Raw genomic sequence first — 22,964 nt, forward strand, 5'->3', positions numbered from 1 at the left:
CCTCCCTCCCCATCGGCCAGACCCCAGGGACGGCCCAGTCCCCCAGCAGGGGAGAAAGTCCTTCTCCTGCCGCTCCGCCAGGTGCTTTGCACCCCTGGCCCTGGAGCAGAGCCTGCCCTGTCTCCTGCCGAGAGCCGCTCCAGGCCCCGCCCACCGAGCTCTGACCCCGCCCCCCGACTCCTCTGCGGTTGCCACGTTTGGGCTTTGTTGCCCGACTCCCAACCCCCCACTGCCCTGAGCGACGACCTGAGTCTCCTTCCCCTCCCCACTGCCTCCACTGACCATGCTCTGCCAACGCGCGGGACCAGGGACACCCCCTCGCGCCTGGTTTGCTCAGTAACCCACCCCCAGGAACTGGGTGCTGGGAGCACCACAGGTTTCCTCGGGCCCCTGGTGTCAGATCGGGGCTCCCTGGGGCACCGCTGAGAGGCAAGTCAAAGGCAAACTCCTCAGAGACAGGGCGACTTACAGCCCACGACTGGGGCCCTCCCTCTGAGGCACCAAACCAGCCACACAGAGCACTGCTGTTCCCCACACTGGATACCCCAGCAAGCCCTGAGACTCTCCCTCTGAAGCTTTGCACCGACATCTTACATGGCCCACTTGCTCCAAGATGTGTCGGTTATCTCCCAACCGGGCAAGCCAGGCCCCTCACCTTCCCCGGCCAGAAGAGAACACTGGCCAGGCCTCGCAGACAGAGCCTCCGTATTGCAGGGTTGTTGTCTCGGGTCCATTCCATCAGGTGTTCCTGGAGGTCTGATTTGGTGACAGTGCTGAGGATGGAAGGACTCTGGAGAAACTGGAAAGAGAAAATCAGCGTCAGGCTAAGGAGCAGAAATCTGCCTTTGGTCTGTGCCTGCCCCATCATCTTTGCCAACTGGCCACTTTCTGCTGCACAAAATCTCTGGAGTGAACGAACCAGTGGCTGGTGTTTGAAATGGTCCATTCCTAGAAGGGCAATTAATCCACAAGCCCCAATGAACTCCAGGGACAGAGGACTCTCTGGGGACCGCTAAGCGTCCTGGGCAGAGCTCTGTGGCAGAGGAAAAAGAAACCCCCGGGGAAGGCGAGGAGAGAGGCCCGGGCTTGGGGTGCTGGAGAAACATCTCCTCTTGTCACATGTCCCAGGGAGGTGCATGCAGCCAGGAGCAATCTCACCCTGCCCCCCTCCACTCTGCCCAGTCCCGCTAGTATCTGAGTGAGCAGAGGAGCTGGCTGGCTGTGAGATTGCTGAACCGCTGGCCATGGGCCCCAGCCCCTATTGGCCCAGGAGGGGTCTGAGCTGCTTTGCATAAGCCCACGTGTGCCAGGCCGCTCTGGACTCTCACCTCGGTGCAGAAAGTCAGGGCGATTTCTCTCAGTGCCTCCTCCTCCTCCCGACTCTGCACGATAGCGATGGCCTCTCTGAGAACCACAGGGACCTGTGGGTTCCGGTGCTCGACCATGGTTCTGGAAGAGCAAAGGGAAAGTCCCCAGGATTACCAAAGGGAGAGACAGTCCCTCCCACATTGTGGGGCTGAGAGGGCCGGCTGGGGCAGAGGAGGATCTCCCGCCCAACTCCCACTGCCCAGACAGGCCGCAGGAAGAGGTAACTTGAGACTCCTACCTTGCGATCAAGCCCACCCCTCGGGAGAAGTGATGGCGGGAGGCGATCATTTCCCAGCCCTGCTGTAACTGGATACTGGCAAATTCCTTCCAGTATCTGGGCATGGAAAAGAGGGTCTTCACGGCCTCCAGGGACGTGCTAAACTCAAAAAAAAATATCCTGGTGTCAGAAATCTACTGCAGCCCAACCCGCTCAAGGCCTGGGGCACAAGGCATGGTCAGCAGTAGCCGGTTTCCCCCGGGATGGACCCAGCACCCTGTCGGGGCTCACTGAGGTTTTGGCAGGTGGCGACACTGCAGCTTCTACAGATGCTCGGTGCCCTCGCTCCCAATGGTCCAACACCTGACTCTTCGCTGGGGCAGGCACCAGGTCACTGGGCACATGGGCCAGATCCTTAGTTGGTGCGAGGGAGCAAAACTCTGCCCGTTTGCAGCAGCTGAGGTGCCTTCGGGCTCCCCGGCTCCCCCCAGGGGAGTCCACACGGAATCAGCTTCATGGTCCCTCTTGCTCCTGCCTGCCTGTGACACGGCCCCCCTGCCGGGCCGGGCCCCAGTGCTGCCGGGCTTGCTCTCTCTGCATATGCTCTGGCGACCCTGCCCTGGGCTGGGGCCTTGTGGGGCCGAGGCCCTAACACTTCGGCAGGTGGCGCATGGGGAGGTACCGACGTGGTCCCTGCCTGTGCTGGGAAGGAGCCGGCCTGTGGGCGGGGTCAGAGGAGCAAGCGTGACTCACAAGCACACGGGTGCCCAGCACCGCTCCCCCCAGACAGACCTGCCCAGAACTGCGCCTGGGCTCCGCAGGGGCCGTGTGTGACCTGCGGGTGCAGCAGATCAAATCTGTTCTTCCCCTTCCCCTGCCGTTACCTCAAGGGGCTGAGGCGGCTGGATCCCTCAGGGCTGGATTTCTGGCTGGCCGTCCAGGTCCCTGGCAGGCGCAGGTCCAGCACATGCTGCACCTGCCTGACGCAGAGGAGGAGCAAGTGGGGAAACATTTGCAAGATGGCTTCTCGGTATCCCCACAGGAAAAAGATCTCATAGAGCGTGTCCATAGCCTGGAGTCAGAACGACACAGAAAAGTCACTGAGCTGTCCCCACCTCCCATCCGCTCCCAGGGCATTTTGCTGTCATGCTGGTGCCGTTTCTCACATCCTTGTGGCTTATGAGGAAGGAGGGTTAGTTCCTCAGGGGGAGGGGAGATGTGATGGCCCCTGACCCGTCTTCCATTGCTAGAATGGGCGCAGAAGGGAACCTCTTGGAAAGATCAGAAGAGTCCAGCTGACATTATTCCCCATTATCTCTCTCCATGGCCTAGCCCTCGCCCTTCGCCTTCCCAGGCCTGACCGGAGGGGGCAACACCATCATGAGGGGACCCAAACTTCTAGGCGCATGTACAGGGCATCCCACGATCCCTCTGCTGCCTGAGTAACTCCAGTGCCACAAGCAGCAAGGAGCCGGGGTGATGCCGGGAGGTCGATGCAGTTTCAGTCCAGACCCCACGTTGCTCCCGGCGACTGACTTTCCAGCAGCTCATGGTTTGCAGGTCCTCGTTTTCACTCCCCCATCGTGCAGGGCTGCTTGTGTGTTCTGGGCCTGTAGTAAAAACTAAGTGTGCTTCTTCCCCTCCATTGCTTAAGCTCGATACAGAGGATGAGACAACCTGACTGCAGAGGAGTCATCCATAACTATCAATGAGTACCCCTACTCATGAGAAGATGGGATAATTGGCAGATTGACGAGCCTTAGAGCGCAGCAAGCCCCCCGAAAGGACGACTGACTACAGGATGAACCTTCGAGAGATGTTCTGGGAACACTCACATCAAAAGATAACATTCCGGTCACAAGCGGACAGAGCGAGATCCATGGATTTTAACAAGAAGGAGGAATATATAAAGCAGGGTGCTTTGCTATGGATCTTTGAGTTCGTCTGCCACACTATCTGGAGAGGAGTATCGGATCCATCGACCGACAAGGCCCTGCTCCCCCCTGTGTTCAATCTACCTGGCCACTAGATGGACACAGACTCTGGACTGGTAACTATATCATCTGGCAGAACTGTGTATGCATGATGTTTTGTGTGTAGGTGTGTGTTTGAAAAGCATAAGCAACTGTTGTATTCTCAATCAATGCGGCGTACTGCCTTTCCCCCATAAAAGATCTCGTGTGCTTCGTTTAAGCATAACAGCGTAGCCCACTAGCAGGAGGGTAGACTAATGGCTTGTGCTGCTCTTCTAGAAGGGTGCCACCAGATCTAAGTTCCTTGCTGATCTCAAACCAGGACCCCTGGGGCCAGCACTGAGATCGACCAGCTCCCTGGCTTGTGTCTGCCCTTTGTTGCCAGGCCTTGGAGGGTTGGGTCACTCCTTTGCTCTTGGAGAACATCCCCCCAAGATCCCAAACTACTTCACCAGGGTCAATGGGAACTTCTGCCGGGTCGGGTTCGAATCCTCCTGCCCCAGTTAGAGAGACCCCAACCGTGATGCTTCTTTGACTCTCTCAGATGCCCTGGCTTGGGGTCTGGCTTCCCTGGCTCCTCTGAGGCCACGTAGTCCTCAAGCAGGGAGACAGTTTCAGCGAGGGGCACCGGGCGGTGTCGCTGCCCATTCCTGCCTGCCCCCGGCAGGATCCGTTTCACGGGCGCGATCACAGAAGACTCCTTGGGGGCGTTTCCCAGAGCGCTGGCAAAGCCGCTGACACTCGCTTCTTGGCTCTCAAGAGCTTCTCGCTACACTGTCCTGCTGGGCCAGGTCTCCTGGTCTCCCCCAGCCGAGGCACAGAGCAGAGACCCTCCCCCGCCCCCAGAGCTATACAGACATTGAGTCTATTCTGGTCTGAGGTCACAACTGTTTACACAATGCTTGATAGGAAACAAAAGTGATTTTATTAAGCACAAGCTGTGGGATTTAGGTGTTTGCAAGTGAGAAAGGGCAGAGCAAAGTGAATTACAAATGTCAAATAAGAAGAAACGCATCCGTAGTTTTAACACACACTCGAGCCTCTTACAAACACACCCTCCAACTGTTCTTATTTGGGTTAAACCTCCCAGCAAGGGCAGGTCTTTTCCCTGGGGTCTCTGGCTCTCTTTCTGGGGAGTGCTATGCCTGGCACAGACACAGGGGCAGCTCACTTCTCTGGGGTTCATAAAAATCACTGTGGATGGGAACGTGGAACACTCTCCCCACCTTCTATGGAAAATTACCTGCTCAGACGTTACCCTTTGCACTTTGGGTATGGAAATGAAATGAAGTAAGAAAAGATCATGAGTAAATAAAGGGGGAAAGGGAATCTAGTCGTCAGGTGGGTATTTTTCTTTACTTTTGGCTGGTTTGAATTGCTCTGTGGGAATCTTTTTTTTTAAGTTTTCTTGCAGGTCCCCACGTTCTGTGCTCAGAGTGGAGATCAGCCCTGGCACGTGGTGTCCCGACCCTGCACTGGGGCTGCAGAGGTGAAGCCTGGCTGCCTAGCAGAGAAGGTCGCACCCCCACAGGCGTGCTGGGCGGGCTCCAGATGGAGGTAGCTAGAAAGGCCGGTGGAGCAGCTCAGACAGGGCTGAGGCCTACGGGGGCAGAGGTGCCGCTGGGGCTCCCGAGGAGAAGCGCAGCTGCACCCAGACGCCATCACCAGTTAGCAGGGAACCGCAGCAGAAGCCCCGGTTTGGAGGAAAGAGACGGCGCTCAGGATGGGAGAGATGCTGGCAGGAAGCAGCCCAGGGCGGGTAGTTGAACCCCGGGTGCTTGGCGTCTTTCGGCTGGATTCTCCACCCAGCTAGTGGTGCCCCACTCCAACGCTGACAGGGTGCACTGGGACCCGGTGGAGAGGGTGGCCTGGGTCCCCCTGCCCCTCTACACCAATCCCACCAGGAGTTCTAACACACCTCTGGCTGCTAGGCCTGTGAAGGGAGCTGCCCTGTTGATTTGGAGCACAGGGAGTTAAGCCCTGTGTGCAGGGAGCTGCAGGGTTGATTTGGAGCATTGGGACAAACACGGGGTTGAGCTCCAAGTGAGGGGCCTCCGTGTTCGGTGGCGAGTTCGCTACGTGACAGCTCCAGTCTCACTTACGGCCAGAGACACGCTGCGGCTCCTCTCCTCCCGGTGGCTCTTCCGGAGCTTGTCCAGCAGCTGGTGCAGCACGTGCCGGGAGAGCTGTGCTTCTTCCCCCAAGGCCTTCCACAGCTCCCTGGCACCTCTGCAAGGTCACAAACCGAAATCAGAGCGTCTCTGCTTGCCCCCCCTTGTGTCCCCAGGGAGAGGCTGGGAAGGCCGGTGGGAAAGGGGGCCCTTAGAGGAGACGCCCGGGGGCTGGGAGGCTGAGGCAGGTGAGTCCCTTCCATGAGCTCTTCATTTATTCCCTTCCCCAGAGGCCTCATTGCTCCTGCAGTCTGTGCTGCTGCGTCCAATAACTGCCCTCGGGCTGCGCACAGCGTGATACCACCCAGCCCAGCCTGCACCAAAGGCTGCTCGGTGACATTTACGCTGGAGTCACGGCCCAGGGATGCTCCCCATAGCCTGGTCCTGCCCCTCTGGTGGAGCTGGCGGGAAGGGGGGTGACCCACAGAAATCAGGAGCCTGCTGGAACTCTCCAGGGACCTGTCACGTCTGCACTCTGGGCAGGGAAGGGGGAGGGGCTGGTTCCCAAGGGGCTGGGCCTGGGCATCTCCTCTCAGGAGGCAGGGACAGCCCCGTGCCCAGCAGGGAGCTTTCTCCACCCCTGTGGCCTGCCAGGCCTTTCCCGCGCTCTGCCCTGGAGGAGGAGGGAGGGGAAATCAGGGGCTGAGGTGATAACAGCCTCTCCCTACCTGTCCCATGGCGGCGTGTGGGCCACACAGGCTGGAACCACGTCCCGGGGGTGGGCGCGAGCCAGCAGGGTGATGGTTCCCAGTGCAGCTCTTCTGGCTCTCGGGTCCTCGACGTCGTCCAGCCAGGTGAAAATTTCTCCCACGACGTCTCCCACCTGGAGGCAGCCAGAAAGCTGAGGGGGGGATTGCTCAAGAGCGGCCTCCTGCCAGGTCACCCCTCCTGGCAGACGGCACTTGGAGAAGGGCAGGAACGTCACCAAGTCACTGAGCCGCTCTTGGTCCCAGGTCCCCGTGTGTCACGCGGGTAGAATTCCTGCCTCCCCAGAGGGCGATGGAGCTCAACTGATCAGGGCAGTGATTGATGCTCACACCTGCTAGGAAGGGGCTGTAGAAATGGACTCGGGCAGAGCCCTCCCTGCACCAGTCTAATTACCAGGGGGGGCACCGGAGCCGGTGGGGCCGGGCAGCAGGATCACACGTCAGAGGCACGGGGGCAAAGGGCAAAGCCAAATGGTTCCTGCTGCCCTTGTGTGCTGCCGGTGGGTCACACAAGGGCCCTGCAGGGCACGTGAGGAAACCCCGTCCGCTCCGGGAGCCCAGCGTGGCGGCCCCTCGGCAGACTCTGTCAGTGCCGCGCTCCAGGGCTGGGCTGTGACCCACCTGCCGTGGGGCTGGGCTGGCCCCAGGGACGTGTCCGAGCTCCAGCGCTCAGAGCTCTGGAAACACCTGCCCACCCCAGGACCGAATGGAAAGGGGCTGAGCCGACCTGCCAGACCGTGACCCTGTGCTCCAGGGCCGGTTTCCTCAGAGCCAGTTCTCCCAGCCCCTCTCCCCACACGCCCCTGCCCCTCGCCGGGCGTCTCTTACTCGCTCCATGCGGGCGCTGTGCTGGGACACGGTGGCTCTCAGCGCCTCCTCCGCCGCCTGAAAGCTCTCCAGGGCGGGGGCCGTCAGAGCCTTCACGGCTGCCAGCAGCAGGGCTGTGGGCTGGGCTGAGGCAGGGGGCTCCCCGAGGGTCTGCAATGAACAGGGGCAGAGCCTGTAGGGACTGAGCATTTCCACTGGGCAGCTGCCCTGGGACACTCGCTCCCTGGGGGCTGGCAGGGCCTAGTGAGCATGGAGGAGCCTGCTGAGACCTTTGATTGAGCAGCCTCGCCCGGTGCCAAGGGTTCCCCCGTCCCCTGGGCACCACAGGCCCATGTAACTCACGGCCACTGCCAGGAGACCTGCCTTTGGCTGAGAAACCGGCAGAGCCCTGCAGATCCCGTGAGGAGGGCAGCAGAGGGGTGACTGGAGAACATGCCCCATGTTCCATCCTCCATCCTGGGCCTGAGCAGATGGGCCCAGCGGCTCTAGTAGCCCACAGTGTCCGCGCGGAAAGGACGGAGTGCAGGGCCCTCATGGAAACGCCCTCTGCCTTCCCCACCCGGCAGCGTGTGGCGCTGCCTCCCAACCGGCAGGAATCACGGGCAGGACAGGAAGTAGCTGAGACTGAGGCTACATCTACAATGAGGAAAAGCTTATGCAAATGAAGCTTGGCGTGGAATATTGCCACGCTCCATTTGCATAATTAACGAGCAGCCCTTGTTTTGCAAAACCCCCTCTTGTGCAAGAGCCGTTCTTCCTCAAAAAACAGACTTCTTATAACGTGTAAGGAGGGAAAAGTTTAGCTCGTCTCTCAAGATTTATTGTTTTCCTTCTTTAGGGATGTCAAATGAATGTCTGAGCTTCTTTGGGTTTGAGATGGTTTTTTTCTTTCTTCCTTCCTTTTCCAACTAAGTCTTCAGACCAGGGACTTTGCCTTGGTACCAGTCTCAAAAGGTGGCTCTTTCCATCTAGCCAATGTAGAATCATAGAACCATAGAAGGTCATCAAGTCCAGACCCCTGCTCTAGGCAGGACCAATCCCAACTAAATCAACCCGGCCAGGGCTTTGTCAAGCTGAGACTTAAACTCCTCTAGGGATGGAGACTCCACTACTTCCTTAGGTAACCCATTCCAGTGCTTTACTGCCCTCCTAGTGAAATAGTTTTCCTAATATCCAACCTGTTCTGTCATCTGTCACTACTGAGAACAGCCTCTCTCCATCCACTTTGGAACCTCCCTTCAGGAAGTTGCAGGCTGCTATCAATTCCCCCCTCACTCTTCGCTTCTGCAGACTAAACAGACCCAAGTCCCTCAGCCTCTCCTCATAAGTCATATGCTCCAGCTCCGTAATCATTTTGGTCGTCCTCTGCTGGACCCTCTCCAATGCGTCTACATCCTTTTTGTAGTGGGGGGCCCAGAACTGGACACAATACTCTAGATGTGGCCTCACCAGAACTGAATAAAGGGGAATAAGGACATCTCTGGATCTGCTGGCAATGCTCCTCTTAATGCAACCTAATATGCCATTAGTCTTCTTGGCTAAAAGTGCACACTGTTGACTCATATCCAGCTTCTCATCCACTGTAACCCCCAGGTCCTTTTCTGCAGAACTACTACTTAGCTGATTGGTCCCCAGCCTGTAACTATGCTTGGGATTCTTCCGTCCCAAGTGTAGGACTCTGCACTTCTACTTGTTGAACCTCATCAGATTTCTTGTGGCCCAATCCGCCAATTTTCTAAGTCACTCTGGACCCTATCTCTGCCCTCAAGCATATCTACCTCTCCCCCTAGCTTAGTGTCATCCGCAAACTTGCTGAGGGTGCAATCCGTCCCCTCATCCAGGTCATTAATAAAGATATTGAACAAAAGCGGTCCTAGAACCGAACCTTGGGGCACTCCGCTAGAAACCGACCGCCATCCTGACATCGAGCAATTGATCACTACCTGCTGGGCGTGGCCTTCTAGCCATCTTTCTATCCATCTTACTGTCCATTTATCCAATCCACATTCCCTTAACTTGCTGGCAAGAATATTGTGGGAGACCGTATCAAAAGGCTTGCTAAAGTCAAGGTATATCACATCCACTGACTTTTCCATGTCCACCGAGCCAGTTACCTCATCATAGAAGCTAATCAGATTGGTCAGGCAGGACTTGCCCTTTGTGAATCCATGCTGACTATTCCTAATCTCTTTCCTCTCTTCCAAGTGCCTCAAAATGGATTCCTTAAGGATCCCTTCCATGATTTTTCCAGGAACCGACGTAAGACTGACTGGCCTATAGTTCCCTGGATCGTCCTTCTTCCCTTTTTTGAAGATAGGCTCTACATTTGCCTTTTTCCAATCATCCGGGATTTCTCCCGATCTCCACGACTTTTCAAAGATAATGGCCAAAGGCTCCTCAATGACATTTGCCAACTCCCTCAGTACCCTCGGATGTACTATTGTGACAGGGCGCCTGCCCTGCACTGGCCCTTTAACACCAGGACTCAGGCCCGGAGCCGGGGCTAGAAGAAAGGAGACCAGCTGGAGCTAGTTGGGACTAGAGAGAGTCCGGCTGGCAAACTAGGACAGCACGACTGGCTGGTAGAAGCCAGCTGAACCCCTTAGGGCGAGTGTGAGCCCAGCTGGCACGTATAAATAGAGAAGCCCAGGTTGCTCTGGGGGGGGGCAGTAGGAAGCTGACTGCAGAGGAGGCAGGAGTTCCTTGAAGGGAGATAAGCTGGGGATAGCCAGCGATAGCTGGTGGAGGGCCAGCAAGGCTCCCCTGGCTAGGGGCTGGAGGCAAAGCCCTGGATTGGAGGCGAACCTTGAGGCAGCCTAGGTAAGCAGGGCAGTTGAGACAACCCCAGTGCCTATGATGAGCATCCCATACAGACTGTAACTTGCCTGGTGAGGGGCTATATGAGGACAGTCAGGGGGCACTGAGGCACACTGGGGTGTGAACCCTTGACAACTATGCTTGCAACTAGCTTTATTTTCATGCTAAAAGTTGTTTCTTTTTCTCTAATTAACTGGTGTTGGTTGACTGTTCTCTCCAGGATGGTCTGTCTGTGTGGACCTGTATGCCTCTGACTGAGGGGTCAGCCACCAGAGACTGCAGCTTGTTTTTCTCTTTTCTTTTCCAAAATCTTTTGGGAAAAAGAGCTTGGGGTACCCCGGGGGCTGGTTTCAAGTATCCAGCCCTGTTTGTGGGTTCAAAGCACTTGATGGTGGCAGCAGCATCCCCAAAATATGGGTATTAGGATTCGGAGGGGGGGGGTGTTTCGGGACCAGAGCCTGTGCAGGCAAGGGTCTAGAGTGCTCTTGCAGACCCCCAACTTCTGCATTCGTTGTGCCAGAGTGGGGAACAGCCTCGACAGGGTCGCTAGGCAAGTGAATGGCAGCACTTCACTGACCTCGGGTGGTGCCAATCACACATGATGAGATTTGCTGTGATCGTTCAGATCAGCGCAAAAGCGGAGGCTGCTGCCTGAGAAGGACTGAGTCAGGACTGTGCCAGTGACGTGCTCATGTGACCTACTCCATCTTGGGACAGACTTTCACAGGAGAACAATAGGATTCCTGCCCTATGGGCAAGGGGATAAAGGGGCCCTGAGGGTTCCCCCAGTTTTGTCGTCACTCCTGTCCTCCCCCTGATAATCAACTATGAAGGATCTCGGCTATGGACTGAAGCCTGAAGTGGCCCCAGAGCCACCGTCTTATTAGTCTTGAAAGTTCTGCATGGTCCTGTCTAAAATTGACCTGGGCATGTGGCTGGTTCGCTGGGGTGGGAGGAACCTGTTTGAAATTGGTGGGACTGGGTCTCAGAGCCTCTCACCTGTATGAGGGTGGTGCTGGTGGTGGCCCAGAGGACAGGAGTGTCTAAGGGGGTTGCTCTCAGGGCTTCTTACTAGCCAGTGCAGGGAACAGAAGTGCTGTTTGGGATGGGTTCCGATCCTAGCAGTGGAGGACCCCCCGTCCTGGGCTCTGAGTAGCCCTGTCTCAAAGCAAGGTGCCCTGCTTCCACCCTCGGCGTGGTGCTCCCAGAAAGCCCCCATATTACAAGGCTTTGCTCCAGGGAGCTGGTCACACGTAGGAGTGTTTCCTTTCGGTCCCTGAGCCGGAGGGGGGGCTGGGCGTTCTCCTCTGAGAGACACCGGCTCCGGCACATAGTCACTCGCCCCGCAGGGGATGCTTCCCATTGGCTCAGTCACAAGCCTCATTACCATAGTCATGTGGGTGCTGCTCTGTGCTAATGGGGTGGGCCGGCGGTCTGGTTCCTCCTCCTCTTCGCTCCCTTCTGCCCCGTTGGGCGTCTTCTGGGAGAGCTCGTTCTCCACCCCTGGAGCAGAGGAGACGCGCTGGTTTGAATGTGTTACCCTGGGCGACAGCAGGACACGGGGCCCAGAGCCCTGACGTGACTCGTCCAGGGTCACACAGCAAGGTGCTTGCAGGGCCGAGCAGAGAGCGCCGCTCCCATGACTCTCAGCTGGGGGCTCTCCCCACTGGGCTTCCTCTCCCCTAGGGGCAGAGTCTCTCCCATGGTGCGTTCTCCTCTCCCCGGCCCTCGCCCCCTTCCTGCAGTGAGGGGAACAGGCCTCATTTCCCGTGTGACGCCCCAGGAAGTGATGGCCCAGCCCAACCCAGTTCCCAGTTGAGAGCTGCTGCGACCTTTGGACGGGGTGACCCCTGGTCCCTTTTTAACGGTTCTGTTCCCTCCTCTCCAGCAGCTGCTGCTGGCGCAGGGGGTTGGAGCTGCCCCTCGGCTCCCATCCAAGGTTCCCTGGAAGCTGCGTGCGAATCCCTTTCCTGATTGGCTGGGGAAGGACATGGGGCACTCGCTCTCTTGTGGTGGAGGAGGGTGTCCTGCCTCCAGCCTTCACCCCGGTCCCCCCACCCCTCCCAGCCCCCTGCAGGGTCTGTACTGGCTGGGGGAGCAAATCAGGGAGCCAGGACGTACTTGGGGGATCATGTGACCCAGACCATGCTGAAGGGGAGGAGGGATCAATTGTGCTGCATTGGCTGCCACTGCCCACAGGGGAAAGCTGGGGAGGTTACAGGCGCCTTCAGATCAGGCCAACTTCTCTACTTTGCTCCAAGTCTTCCCTGCCTGGTGAACTGCTAACAGGGCAGCAGCCTCCCTCGCACCCTCCTCCTCCCCTGCCTCCCGCTGGGGAATTGGCCCAGCAGGGATCCTGTTTTCTCCCGTTACACTCCCCTGATGATCATTCAGTTCTGTTTATTCTCTGCCTGCTCCTTTGCCCCTGCTCTCCCCAATTCACACCCAATATATTTTCTTCCACACCCACGGCCTATTGAAAATACATATTTATACCCACGGGCTTGGGTCCACACACCACACACCATCGCGATATTGGTGTTGCACATGAGAAAATTCAGTCGGCCCAAGGTTGGAAAATCTTAGCGGGAACACTGCTCCTACCCCCTTGTCTGACAGCCGGTGAGAGGGGACCTGGCTCCGTGGCCACCAGAGCCCTCCGGGAACAGGGGCTGCAGGGGAGCCCTCCTGGCACAGCACGTAGTTACCCCCTGTTCACACACAGCCCCTCGCTGCTCCTCTTTCTACACCCTGAGCTACCCCCTCCCTGCCCGAGCTCCTATTTCAAACTTTTGGAGCTGAGCAGCCCCCTCCCCTGCTTGAATCAAAATTTGTATTGTGGCTCCCCAAGCCATTTCCAGGAGAGGCTGGGTGGCCTGCTGGGGAGATCGAAGGGGGGGGTGGGGATTTGCTTGAGCCTTCTGGGCCCAGCTCCCAAAATAGAGGATCCAGGCAGAGAAAGATGACTGGAGCTATAACACGGGGCTGGGAGGTGTATAACCGGTAAGAAAGGAAACATTATTAATCAAAATCAAAATAATTAAGCAAAGGGGCCGGGGGGGAGGAGTTGGGGTTAGGATTCACCCCTCCGCTGTTCCAGCTGCATGGAGAGCGGAGGGAGACAAGAGAGGACCAGAGTTCAAGGATTCCTATGGGCCAGATTACCTCTTTTCCGTACCTGTGATAGTAGATTTGTATGACCTGCCCTAGCTTTTGGGGTGAGGCCAAGATGAGGGGCTTGGTGTGCGGGAGGTGGCTGCCAGGGCATGGGATAAGGATAGTGGTGCAGGAGGGAGTAAGGGTGGGAGTGTGGGTGGGGGGTAGGGTGCTGGAGTGGCCTGGGACTTTGGGTGCTGGTGGCGGTGAGGTCTGAAAAGGAGGGAGGTTGCAGGAGCCGGCTGGGGTAGGGTATCTGGAAGGGAGGGAGGTGCTGGACTAGGCTGGGGATGCCAGACCCCCAGAGAGCTGTGCCCTGCCACTGTCTGTTCTTCCCACTTCAGGGAGGAACCTGCCCCCCTGTACCAGAGCGTCTGGCACTCGATGGATTCCAGCCTCTGAGGAGCCCATCGCTGTCCCATGAGACGGCCCTAACGCTCAAGGCTTGTACAGTGACTGGGGTCAGTGTCCCTCACATGCTCCCCTCTCACCGGGTGGGTTGTATCCTCACCTGTGAGATCCAGTTGGTCTTTGTCTGGGCTCTCCGGTGGCTTCTCCTCCTCTGGCTCCTCCTGCTTCTCCGCTGAGTTCTTCTTCCTCTTCTTCAGGGAGAAGCGTGTCCACCGCCTGGGAGAGGAAGCTCTTCTCTCCTCCTCAGCCTCTGCCAGGGAGCTGCCACACTGGCTGCAGGCACAGAGTCTTCTTATGCCTGACAGGATCTTCCAGGAGTCTCTGGTTCTCTTGGGCTCCTCTGGCAAGGCCTGCTCCTGCTGGCTGAGGCCGGCGCATGCCTCGGCTGCTGCAGGTCGGACCACCACCCGGAGCACTCGGCTGTGTCTGTGCTCCCTTGAGGTGAGTCTTTCAAAGAAGGAACACAGCCTGGAAGAAAAAGAAGGAGCCAATGGGTTTTTCTGTCCTGGAAAGGCAAGACATTAATCTGCCAGGATTCAGATACAAGAGCGCTCTATTGAAACCATCCGCTTCTCTAAGAGCCAGAACTGGTCCATAGAACCCAGTCAAAGGTGAAGACACATGGGGCTGTGGGTGACAGGAATTCTTGTGGGGAATTTCTAGGGCCTGTGTGGTGCAGGAGCTCAGACTCGGGGAGCAGGGCTGTGCCTTCTGGCCTTACAGCCTGGGACTCTAGGAGTTGATGACCCTCAAGCTATAGAACTGGCTGAAGTTCATCCTCCATTTGCTCATAACGGGCTTCAGGCCTGCAGTCGCCGTCCTACTGGTGGAAGGGAAGCTGTTGCTAGTGGTGGGTTCAGTGGGGGTAGGAGACTGAGCCTAGCATCTCTCTGCTGTCCCCAGGGCTGGTTGTGGGGCCAGGGTGGCATGGTGGCTTCTGAGCTGCTCCCAGGGAGGGGCCATGTGGGTTAACTAAGCTAACATTATTCCTACTCTAAACTGTACAGGATTTGGATTTGTTATTTTGGGAAGTTGACAAAGAGGCAGAAGAAACTTGCCTATCTAACTGGAATTATTTTGGATTCTAGCTGTGATTCACTGGGTAGTGCCTTTCTGGGCTTCAGCAGATGGAATCCAGTTAGTTACTACCTTTTAGAAGCTACAACAGCAAATAGTAATTGTTCAGTGAAATTAGATGTATTATAGATTGTTCTTAAGCAGTTCTGAATCTCACTGGGCCTCAGAAACTGATCCCTTTGGAGTCAGCTTTGCTTTGTACAGACTTGCAACATGCTTTTGTGAAATCCTCCTGAGTGTTTTGTACTTGATTTGCCTTTGGTGGCAAAACTCAATGAGCTATTTCCTTCTTTTCAGGCTGGTGTTTTGCATCATGTGCTACTGACCCTTCCACTATCACTCCAGAGGACTGTTATGTTGTTCTGAATAAGGGAGAGAAGGAATCACCCCTGAGGCACTCATCTGTTGCCCTGACATGTCATCTGGGGAGGTATGCCACCTGCCAGGGGCCCATATCCCAGACATTACGGAGGCATTGCTGAGGAATATCCAACCTCCTGACTACTACCCCCTGCTTCTCATCCATGTGGGCCCTAATGATACTGCAAGGTGTGACCTTGAGAGGAGCTAGGATGATTACGGGGCTGTGGGAGCACAGGGGAAGGAGTTTGGTGCACAGGTGGTGTTCTCCTTAGTCCTTCCTGTCAATTTTTGAGGCCCAGGCAGAGACAGGTACATCCTGGAGGTGAGTGCCTGGCAGTAAAGATGGTGCCACCAAGAGGGTTTTGGCCTCCTTTCCCACGGGACGCTGTTCCAAGAAGGACTGCTAAGCAGAGATGGGGTTCACCTTTCGAGGAAGGGGAAGAGAGTATTTGGTCACAGAGTGGCTAACCTAGTGAGAAGGGCTTTAAACTAGTTTTGATGGGGCAGGTGACCAAAGCCCATAGGCAAGTGAAAAACATGGAGACCTGGGAGATGGGTTGGAAATGGGAGAGAGCATGGGCTATAATAGCAGGGAGAAAGGAGGGACAAGGCAGAAGTGAGGGGGGCAAAATCCAATCGGTATCTTAGATGCTGGTGTACAAAGACAAGAAGGACGGGGAATAGGCAGGAAGAACTTGAAGTGCTAATAAAGAAACACAAGGATGACCCAGTTGGTATCACAGAGACTTGGTGGGATAATACACACAATTGGAATATTGATACCGAAGGGTACAGCTTGCCCAGGACTGACAGGCAGGGATAAAAGGGAGGAGGTGTTGCCGTATCTATTAAGAATGTACACTGGGCTGAGGTGGAGATAGGCATAGAAGACAGACTTGTTAAGAGTGTCTGGGTTAGGTTAAAAGAGGTAAAAAGAAGGGTGATGTCATGCTAGGGGTCCACTCCAGCCCACCAACCCAGGCAGAAGAGGGGACTGGCCTTCAGAAAAGCAGACTTGGCTCCCTCAGGGAAGTGATGGGCAGGATTCTCTGAGGTGCTAACATGAAGCAGAAAGGAGTCCAGGAGAGCTGGCAGGATTTTAAAGAAGCCTTATTGAAGGCACAAGACCAAGGCATCCCGATGCACCGTAACAAAAGCAAATATGGTGGACAACCAGATGGGCTTAGCAGGGAAATCCTTCGTGATCTTAAACACAAAAAGGAAGTTTATAAGAAGTGGAAACTTGGAGAGATGACTTGGGAGGAGTCTAAATAGACTTGAGAATGCAAGGGAGTCGTCCTGAAGGAAAAAGCACAATTGGATTTGCAGCTAGCAAGGGATGTGACGGGTAACAAGAAAGGTTTCTACAGGCATGTGTCACGTTCCTGGATTTTGAGGGGAGCAGCCAGATCACTGCTGCACCCATGGGGGTGTGTTTGCCCCAATAGTGGTATAAAGGGGGCCATGTGAGGTATTGAATAGAAGTTTACTGTCTGCTAATCCTATGTACGCTAATCATGTGATTGTACAATGTCTTTGTGTGAAATTATAAGCATGTACAGTAAACTTCTGATAATCCGGTACCTTTAGGACCCAGGGGGTGCCGGATTATCAGATATGCCAGACTATTGGAAGGGGGGGCTATGAAGGGTCTGGGGTGGGATGGGGGGAGATGCCACTCCAGATCTGTCTTAGCCCCCCCCTTCCAATGATCCGGCTCTGCTCCAGGCGTCCCCAGCAGCAGAGCAGCTGGGGTGCTGCCGGTTTGGTCCGGTAGCGCCGCCCCTTGGCGCTGTGAGACCAACCCGGCAGCACCCCAGCTGCTCTTGGGGATGCCTGGGGCAGAGCAGCTGGGGTGCTGCCGGTTGGTCCCACAGCCCCAAGGGGCAGCGCTATGGGACCTACCGGGCAGCACTCCAACTGCTCTGCCCCCAGCTTCCCCAATTCAGCCGCTGGTCAGTTTCAGCAGCGTCTGAATCAGGAAGCCTGGGGCAGACCAGTTCCAATGGTCCGGCTGCCCGGAGCACTTCCGGGTTCCTGATGGTGCCGGACCATCAGGAGTGCTGGACCATCAGATGCCGGACCAATGGAGTTTTACTGTACTTTGTATGGATACTGAATATTTCTCTGAATGTGCTTGAGCATTGGGCAGAGCCTGACTTCCTAATCCGAACTAGCTGTACACCTGTCACGCACACACAGTGATCACATACACACATACACATTGCAGGCCACCATGATCTCTCTCTCTCTCTCTCTCTCTCACACACACACACACACACACACACACACACACACACACACACACACACACACACACACACACACACACACACACAGGGGTGGTCCGTGCCTATAGGCATACTAGGCAGCTGCCTAGGGTGCCAAGTTGCATGGGGCGCCAAATTCTAAACTCTGCCCCTTCCATTTCCCATTCCCTTTGCTGTGCCTTACCTGGAGCATGGCTTCCCTGCGGCCAGGAGGGGGAAAGTCCTGGGAGTGGCAGCGCACGGGTGGGGTGGGGGTGTTTCCCCTGTGCCGCGGGGGGGGGGGGGAGGGGACGGTGAGCTCCAGAGGAGGAGGAACGTGTGTGTGGGGGTTCCCCTGTGCTGCAGGAAGGGTCGTCCCCAGGGGAGGAGGAACGCGGGGGGGGGGGGGGTTTCTCTCTGGAGGAGTGGGATCTTGGGAGGGTCCCTCTGGCTGGCACCCTCTCCCCGGCCCCAGAACTCCATCCCCCGGCCTGCAGCCACCAGCCCCAGCCCCCTGATCCGAAGCCCCCAACCCCCTGGCCCCAAGCCAGAGAACTCCATCCCCAGACCCCAGACCTCCAACTCCATCCCCAAACCCCCAACCCCTAACCTCCTAACCCCCAGCCACAGAACTCCATCCCCAGGCCCCTTCCCCCCAGCACAGAACCAAAACCCTTAGTCAATATCTGCCTTTGGGGTGGGGGGGGGGGGCGCCTACTGCATTGATCTCCTAGGGCGCCAGTTGGTTGCAGTTAGTCTAGGGCAGCCCCCCCCCCCCACACACACACTCTGCAGGCCACAGTGGTATCACTTGCTCATGGTGATATCGATCTCTCTCACACTCACACTCACACTCACACTCACGGGCTGTAGTTTGCTGTGGGACGTGCACATGATGCTCCTCATCAGGAGAGCCAGGGGGCAGAGCACACATGCACATGCCTGCAGGAGCTGCTGCAGGAGCTGGTGGGGGTGGTCAGCACGTGCTCAGAAGGGTCCAATTGAAAATCATGTGACAGACAGACAAGAACTGTGATTAGTGCTCTTCTACATACAGCAAATAAATGAAGTGATTTTTTGTGTTAAAACCAAATGATTTAGTTTTTGTTTCACAAGTCACAACAACAGAGACTCTCTAACGCTTTTGCCTGTAGAAAGTTTTTTTCATGTGCATCAAGCCAAGAGATGTAATCTTTAATTTCAAGCATAAACAGTAACAATTTTTTTATTTAATATGTCAATATGAATAACAGATTTTGTTTGCTATGCCAAGAAACAGCAGTTTTGTGTTATGCCTCAAAGGAACAGGACACATGTAAGATACCAAATGGCTACTGAAAACAACGTATTTGATTTCATAGTAAACAAACATTTAAAGTCAGGCACCTTGCCAACGATCCCGTGTTGTAGTATTCTTTCTTCCATAACATTTTAAATATATCTAAGGTATTTGTTAGTAACTGCAGGTGCCTTAGTGGCACAAATCCCAACAAGCGCACATGACCTTATTATTGGTGCACAGGACAAAACTCGTGGCTGGAGAATCTTAGAGGGATCACTGGTCCCATCTATTTTCTATGATTCTCAGCTGGGCCTTCTCTCAAACCTCACAGCTTTGTGCTCAGAATGTTGGGACTCTGGCTACAGATAGGGGCCAAGCTGAAAATGAGGAACCCTCTGTTCCCATCAAACCCAGTAAAAGGAATAAAAGATTGTTAAGTAGTGGGTTTGAAGCACTGGAAGGACAGAGTATCAGCTGCAAATATGTTTAATTCCTGTCAAGTATTTCAAAATCTGGATTTTGTTAGCAGGGGGAAAAAAACCAGTGAGCATTCAATGAAGAGTTTTACACACTATTTAGAACATTGATTCAGAACTGAGGTCACCAAAAAATTACAAAGAAAACACACGGAGACTCATGACAAAATGAGGTAGCAGTTTATTTCAACCCATTACCTGGAATGGAATGTCAGAGGGAATTTACACAGATATTTTATAGGCTGGAGGGGGTACAGGAGAATTCCTATGGGGTTTTGAGTTTCTGAGAGAACTACCCGCATGAGAGCTTGGGACTGGCTATGGAGCTGTACCACTTTCAATGTAATTAAAATAGCACTTTGTTATTCTAATTCTGTACATTCTGAGCTGGATGTTGTCTGAACACATCGATATTGGACAATCATTACTTGACACCAAACATTTCTCTACTCACCCTGAAGGCAGGGGATGCCTTAGGGGCATCTCCAAGAGGAATAAGCTCCATGGAGACATAAACCCAAATTCTACTCAAGTTTTGCTACGTTCCCTTTAAGTAAGAAACTTGTAAATTCACCCCCACTAGTCGGCAGCGAGGGAAAATCATCCCCATCTGCCTCAGGAGCACGGGAAAGGCTGAATCAGAAGGAGAAGGGAAGATGCCCCGAGTCAAATCAAAACGGAGTGTTGGGAACTGACTGTTGCAGCCCCTGTCCCCATCTGTCCTAGGCCGAGGAGGCTCCAATCTCCAAGGTGGGCTCTCGGGGGCAGGGAAAGACTCCGGGAATTACCTTCTGTACAGACTCATCCTCTCTCACGCCCGCGGGGACAGCGGCTTCCTGAGGTTCTTGACAGAGGCTCAGTTCTTGTCTCTCAGATCCTTGGGCACCAGCCGTTGCCAACCAGTTGGACTGGAGGCAGGATAAGAATGCTGCAGCCACATTCTTTGTTGTTGTCACACATGACATCACAATACACTCAGGCCTCCATACAGAGACACCCCCCGCCCAGGTAACTCATCCTATCGCACGGCCAGGCAGGGGGCAGTGCTAACACCCACAGCTGGTTCATACTGGAAAGCTACTGGGAAGGAAGGCAGGAGGCAGAACCTTCCCTTGACCTAGCTCTGTCCTTCTATTCCTTCTAAAATCAGGAATAAGGGACCTTTCGGAAAAGGCTTTATTTTCCGAAAGATCCCCGTCTAGACTGGTGCTTTTTTCCGGCAAAGCCCCGAGCCGGAAAAAAGCGGCAGCCATGTTCATGCAAATGGAGCGGGGAAAATTTAAATCCCTGCTGCATTTGCATTTCCGACTTGTCTCATCTGTATCCCTTTTCTGCAAAAGGGGCCCAGTGTAGACACAGCCCCTCTGTTTATACCACATCTTCTGTTGCTGCTTCTTTTGCTGCTACTTTTCTTCTTCTGTTGCAGCTTTTTCTTCGGGTGATTCTTCTTCTGCTGCTGCTGCTGCTGTTGCTACTTCCTGTTTCTTCTGCTGCTGGGGCTCATTATTCTTATTATTCTTCCGCTGCTGCTTCTGCAGTGCTGCTCTTTCTGCGGCTGCTTCATCTGCCTCTGTGGCTCCTCCCTCTCCTGACCCTACTTATTTTCATTCTTCTTCTTCTTCTGCAGCCACTGTTCCTGATGACTCCTTTTTTTCTGCTGCTGTTACTTCTCTAGCTTAAAATTGCTGCTGCTCCTGATGCTCCTTCTGTTGCTGTTCCTTCTTCTGCTGCTACTGCCGCTCATTCTCCTGCTCCTATTTATTTTTCTGCCTCTCCTTTGTCTGCTGCTTTTTCATCTGCTACTGTTGCTGCTCTTTCTGTTGCCCATACTTGTTGTTATGCTTCTTCTTCCACTCCTTCTTTGGCTACTTTCCTTCTGCTGATGCTTCTTCAGCTGCTGTTTTTTCTTCTGCTACTTCTGCTTTTGCTGCTGCTATTTTATTTTCTTCACCTTCTGCTGCTGCTGCTTCATCTGCTTCTCTTGCAGCTGCTTCTACTCTCCGTACTTATTTTTCCGTTTCTAATTTTTAGTGTGTGCTGCTGCTTCTACTTTTGCTGCTTTCTGCTGTTTCAGCTTCTTCTCCTGTTGCTCCTCCTTTTATTTCTGCTACAGCGGCTTCTGCTGCAGTTTCTTCTCCTCCTCCTGCTGCTGTTTCTTCTGCTGTTGCTACTACTTGCTTTTTCTTCTTTGCTTTCTTCTTCTGTTGATGGCTTCTGCTGCTGTTGATTTCTCTTTTCATCTGCTGCTGCTACTCCATCTGCTTCTAATGCTACTTCTTCTTCCGCCGCACCTGCTGTATCTGCTTCTTCTGCTACTGCTGCTCCTTCTCCTGCTTCTACTTGTTTTTCTGTTTCTCCTTAGTCTTTTTTTCCTGCTGTTAAAGTTTGTTGCTCCCCCTTTTTTTTCTGTTTCTCCTTAGTCTGTTATTTCTGCTGCTAAAGTCTGCTGCTCCTTCTGCTACTGCCACTTCTTCTGCTGCTCCTTCTGCTGTTTCTCTTTTTCTGCTGCTGCTACTTCCTGTTTCCTCTGCTCTTTTCTGCTGTGGCTTATTATTGTTATACTGCTGCTGTTTCTTTGGTTTCCGCTGCTTCTCCTCCTAGAATCACAGAATCATAGAACTGGAATAGACCTCAGAAGGTCATCAAGTCCAGCCCCCTGCTCTAGGCAGGACCAATTCCAACTAAATCAACCCGGCCAGGGCTTTGTCAAGCTGAGACTTAAAACACCTCTAGGGATGGAGACTCCACTACTTCCCTAGGTAACCCATTCCAGTGCTTCACCACCCTCCTAGTGAAATAGTGTTTCCTAATATCCAACCTGGACCTCTGCTGTTTCTTCTACTGCTGTTCCTGTCTCTTTGATTCTGCTTCTTCTTCTGATGTTTCTTCTGTTGTTGCTTGTTCTTGTGATCTGATGCTGTGGCTTCTTCTACGTCTGCTGCTTCTGCTTCAGCTGAGGTTTCTTCTAGTTCTTCTGCTCCTGCCTCTTTTCTTCCACTTCTTCTTCTCTTCTGTTGTTTCTGCTGCTCTTGATGCTTCCTTTCTTCTTCTGTTGCTCCTTCCTTTGCGATTACAGTTTTCTGCTGATGCTTCTACTTCTTCTGTGTTTTCCTTCTTGGTTTCTTCTTTTGATTATGCTTCTTCTGGTGCTACCACTGCTCTTTTCATCTGCTGCTGCTACTTCTGCTTCTTCTGATTCTCATTCTTCTGCTTGTTCTTCTGCTGTTTCTTTTCTTCTGTTGCTGCTCCTTCTCCTCTGCCTGCTTGTTTTTCTGCTTCTTCTGCAGCTTCAATCTGCTGCTGCTACTGCTGTTTCTTCTGTTCTTTCTTCTTCTGCTGCTTTTGCTCCTGCTTCCTTTGTTACTGCTACTTATTCTGCTCCGACTTTTCTTCTGCTGCTGCTCCTGGTTCTGCTGGTGTTTCTTCTTCTGCTGCTGCTGCTGCTATGGCCTCTTTCTTCAATTCTTCTCAATCTGCAGCGTTTCACTTCCTATTTTATTCGGCTGATTCTTCAGCTGCAGCATCTATGGCTGCTGCTGCTTCTGTAGCTGCTACTTCTTCTGCATCTGCTTCTTGTGGGGTTGCTACTACTCCTTCTTTTTCTGCTCTTGCTCCTTATATTCTGCTGCTGCTACTTCTTTTTCTGGTTCTTCTGCTGCTGCTCTTCTTCTGATGCTCATGCTACTTTAGCTGCTGCTTCATCTGCTTCTGTTGCAGCTGCTTCTTCTGCTCCTACTTGTTTTCTGCTTTTTCTTCTTTTCTTTGTGCTGCTGCGGCTTCTTCCGCTGCTTCTTCTACTGCTGATACTGTTCCTTTTTCTGCTGCTGCTACTTCTCTATTTCTGCCACTGCTTCTTCTGCTGGTTCTTC

The 22,964-nt window shown here is 54.2% G+C and overlaps 1 protein-coding gene across 1 annotated transcript; it reads right to left on the reverse strand.

Annotated features, from left to right (window-relative positions):
* Nucleotides 1-622: 622 nt before the first annotated feature.
* LOC142826420 (maestro heat-like repeat family member 5) lies at nucleotides 623-11,477 on the reverse strand. Its single transcript, XM_089771501.1, has 8 exons — nucleotides 11,469-11,477; nucleotides 7,265-7,414; nucleotides 6,398-6,552; nucleotides 5,661-5,787; nucleotides 2,470-2,657; nucleotides 1,607-1,744; nucleotides 1,329-1,449; nucleotides 623-799 (listed from the first exon to the last, which is right to left on the reverse strand). The coding sequence occupies exons 1-8, from the start codon at nucleotides 11,475-11,477 to the stop codon at nucleotides 623-625; spliced, it is 1,065 nt and encodes a 354-aa protein (XP_089627627.1).
* Nucleotides 11,478-22,964: the final 11,487 nt, after the last annotated feature.

This window comes from Pelodiscus sinensis, chromosome 19, assembly GCF_052426305.1.
Source record: "Pelodiscus sinensis isolate ZL-2025 chromosome 19, ASM5242630v1, whole genome shotgun sequence".
Taxonomy (NCBI): domain Eukaryota; kingdom Metazoa; phylum Chordata; order Testudines; family Trionychidae; genus Pelodiscus; species Pelodiscus sinensis.

Coding starts and splice junctions, on each gene's coding strand:
- LOC142826420 (XM_089771501.1), bottom strand. Junction 5,788..6,397: donor CACACGCCGCCATGGGACAG/GTAGGGAGAGGC, acceptor GTGACCTTGCAG/AGGTGCCAGGGAGCTGTGGA. Junction 2,658..5,660: donor GCCGCAGCGTGTCTCTGGCC/GTAAGTGAGACT, acceptor TTCTGACTCCAG/GCTATGGACACGCTCTATGA.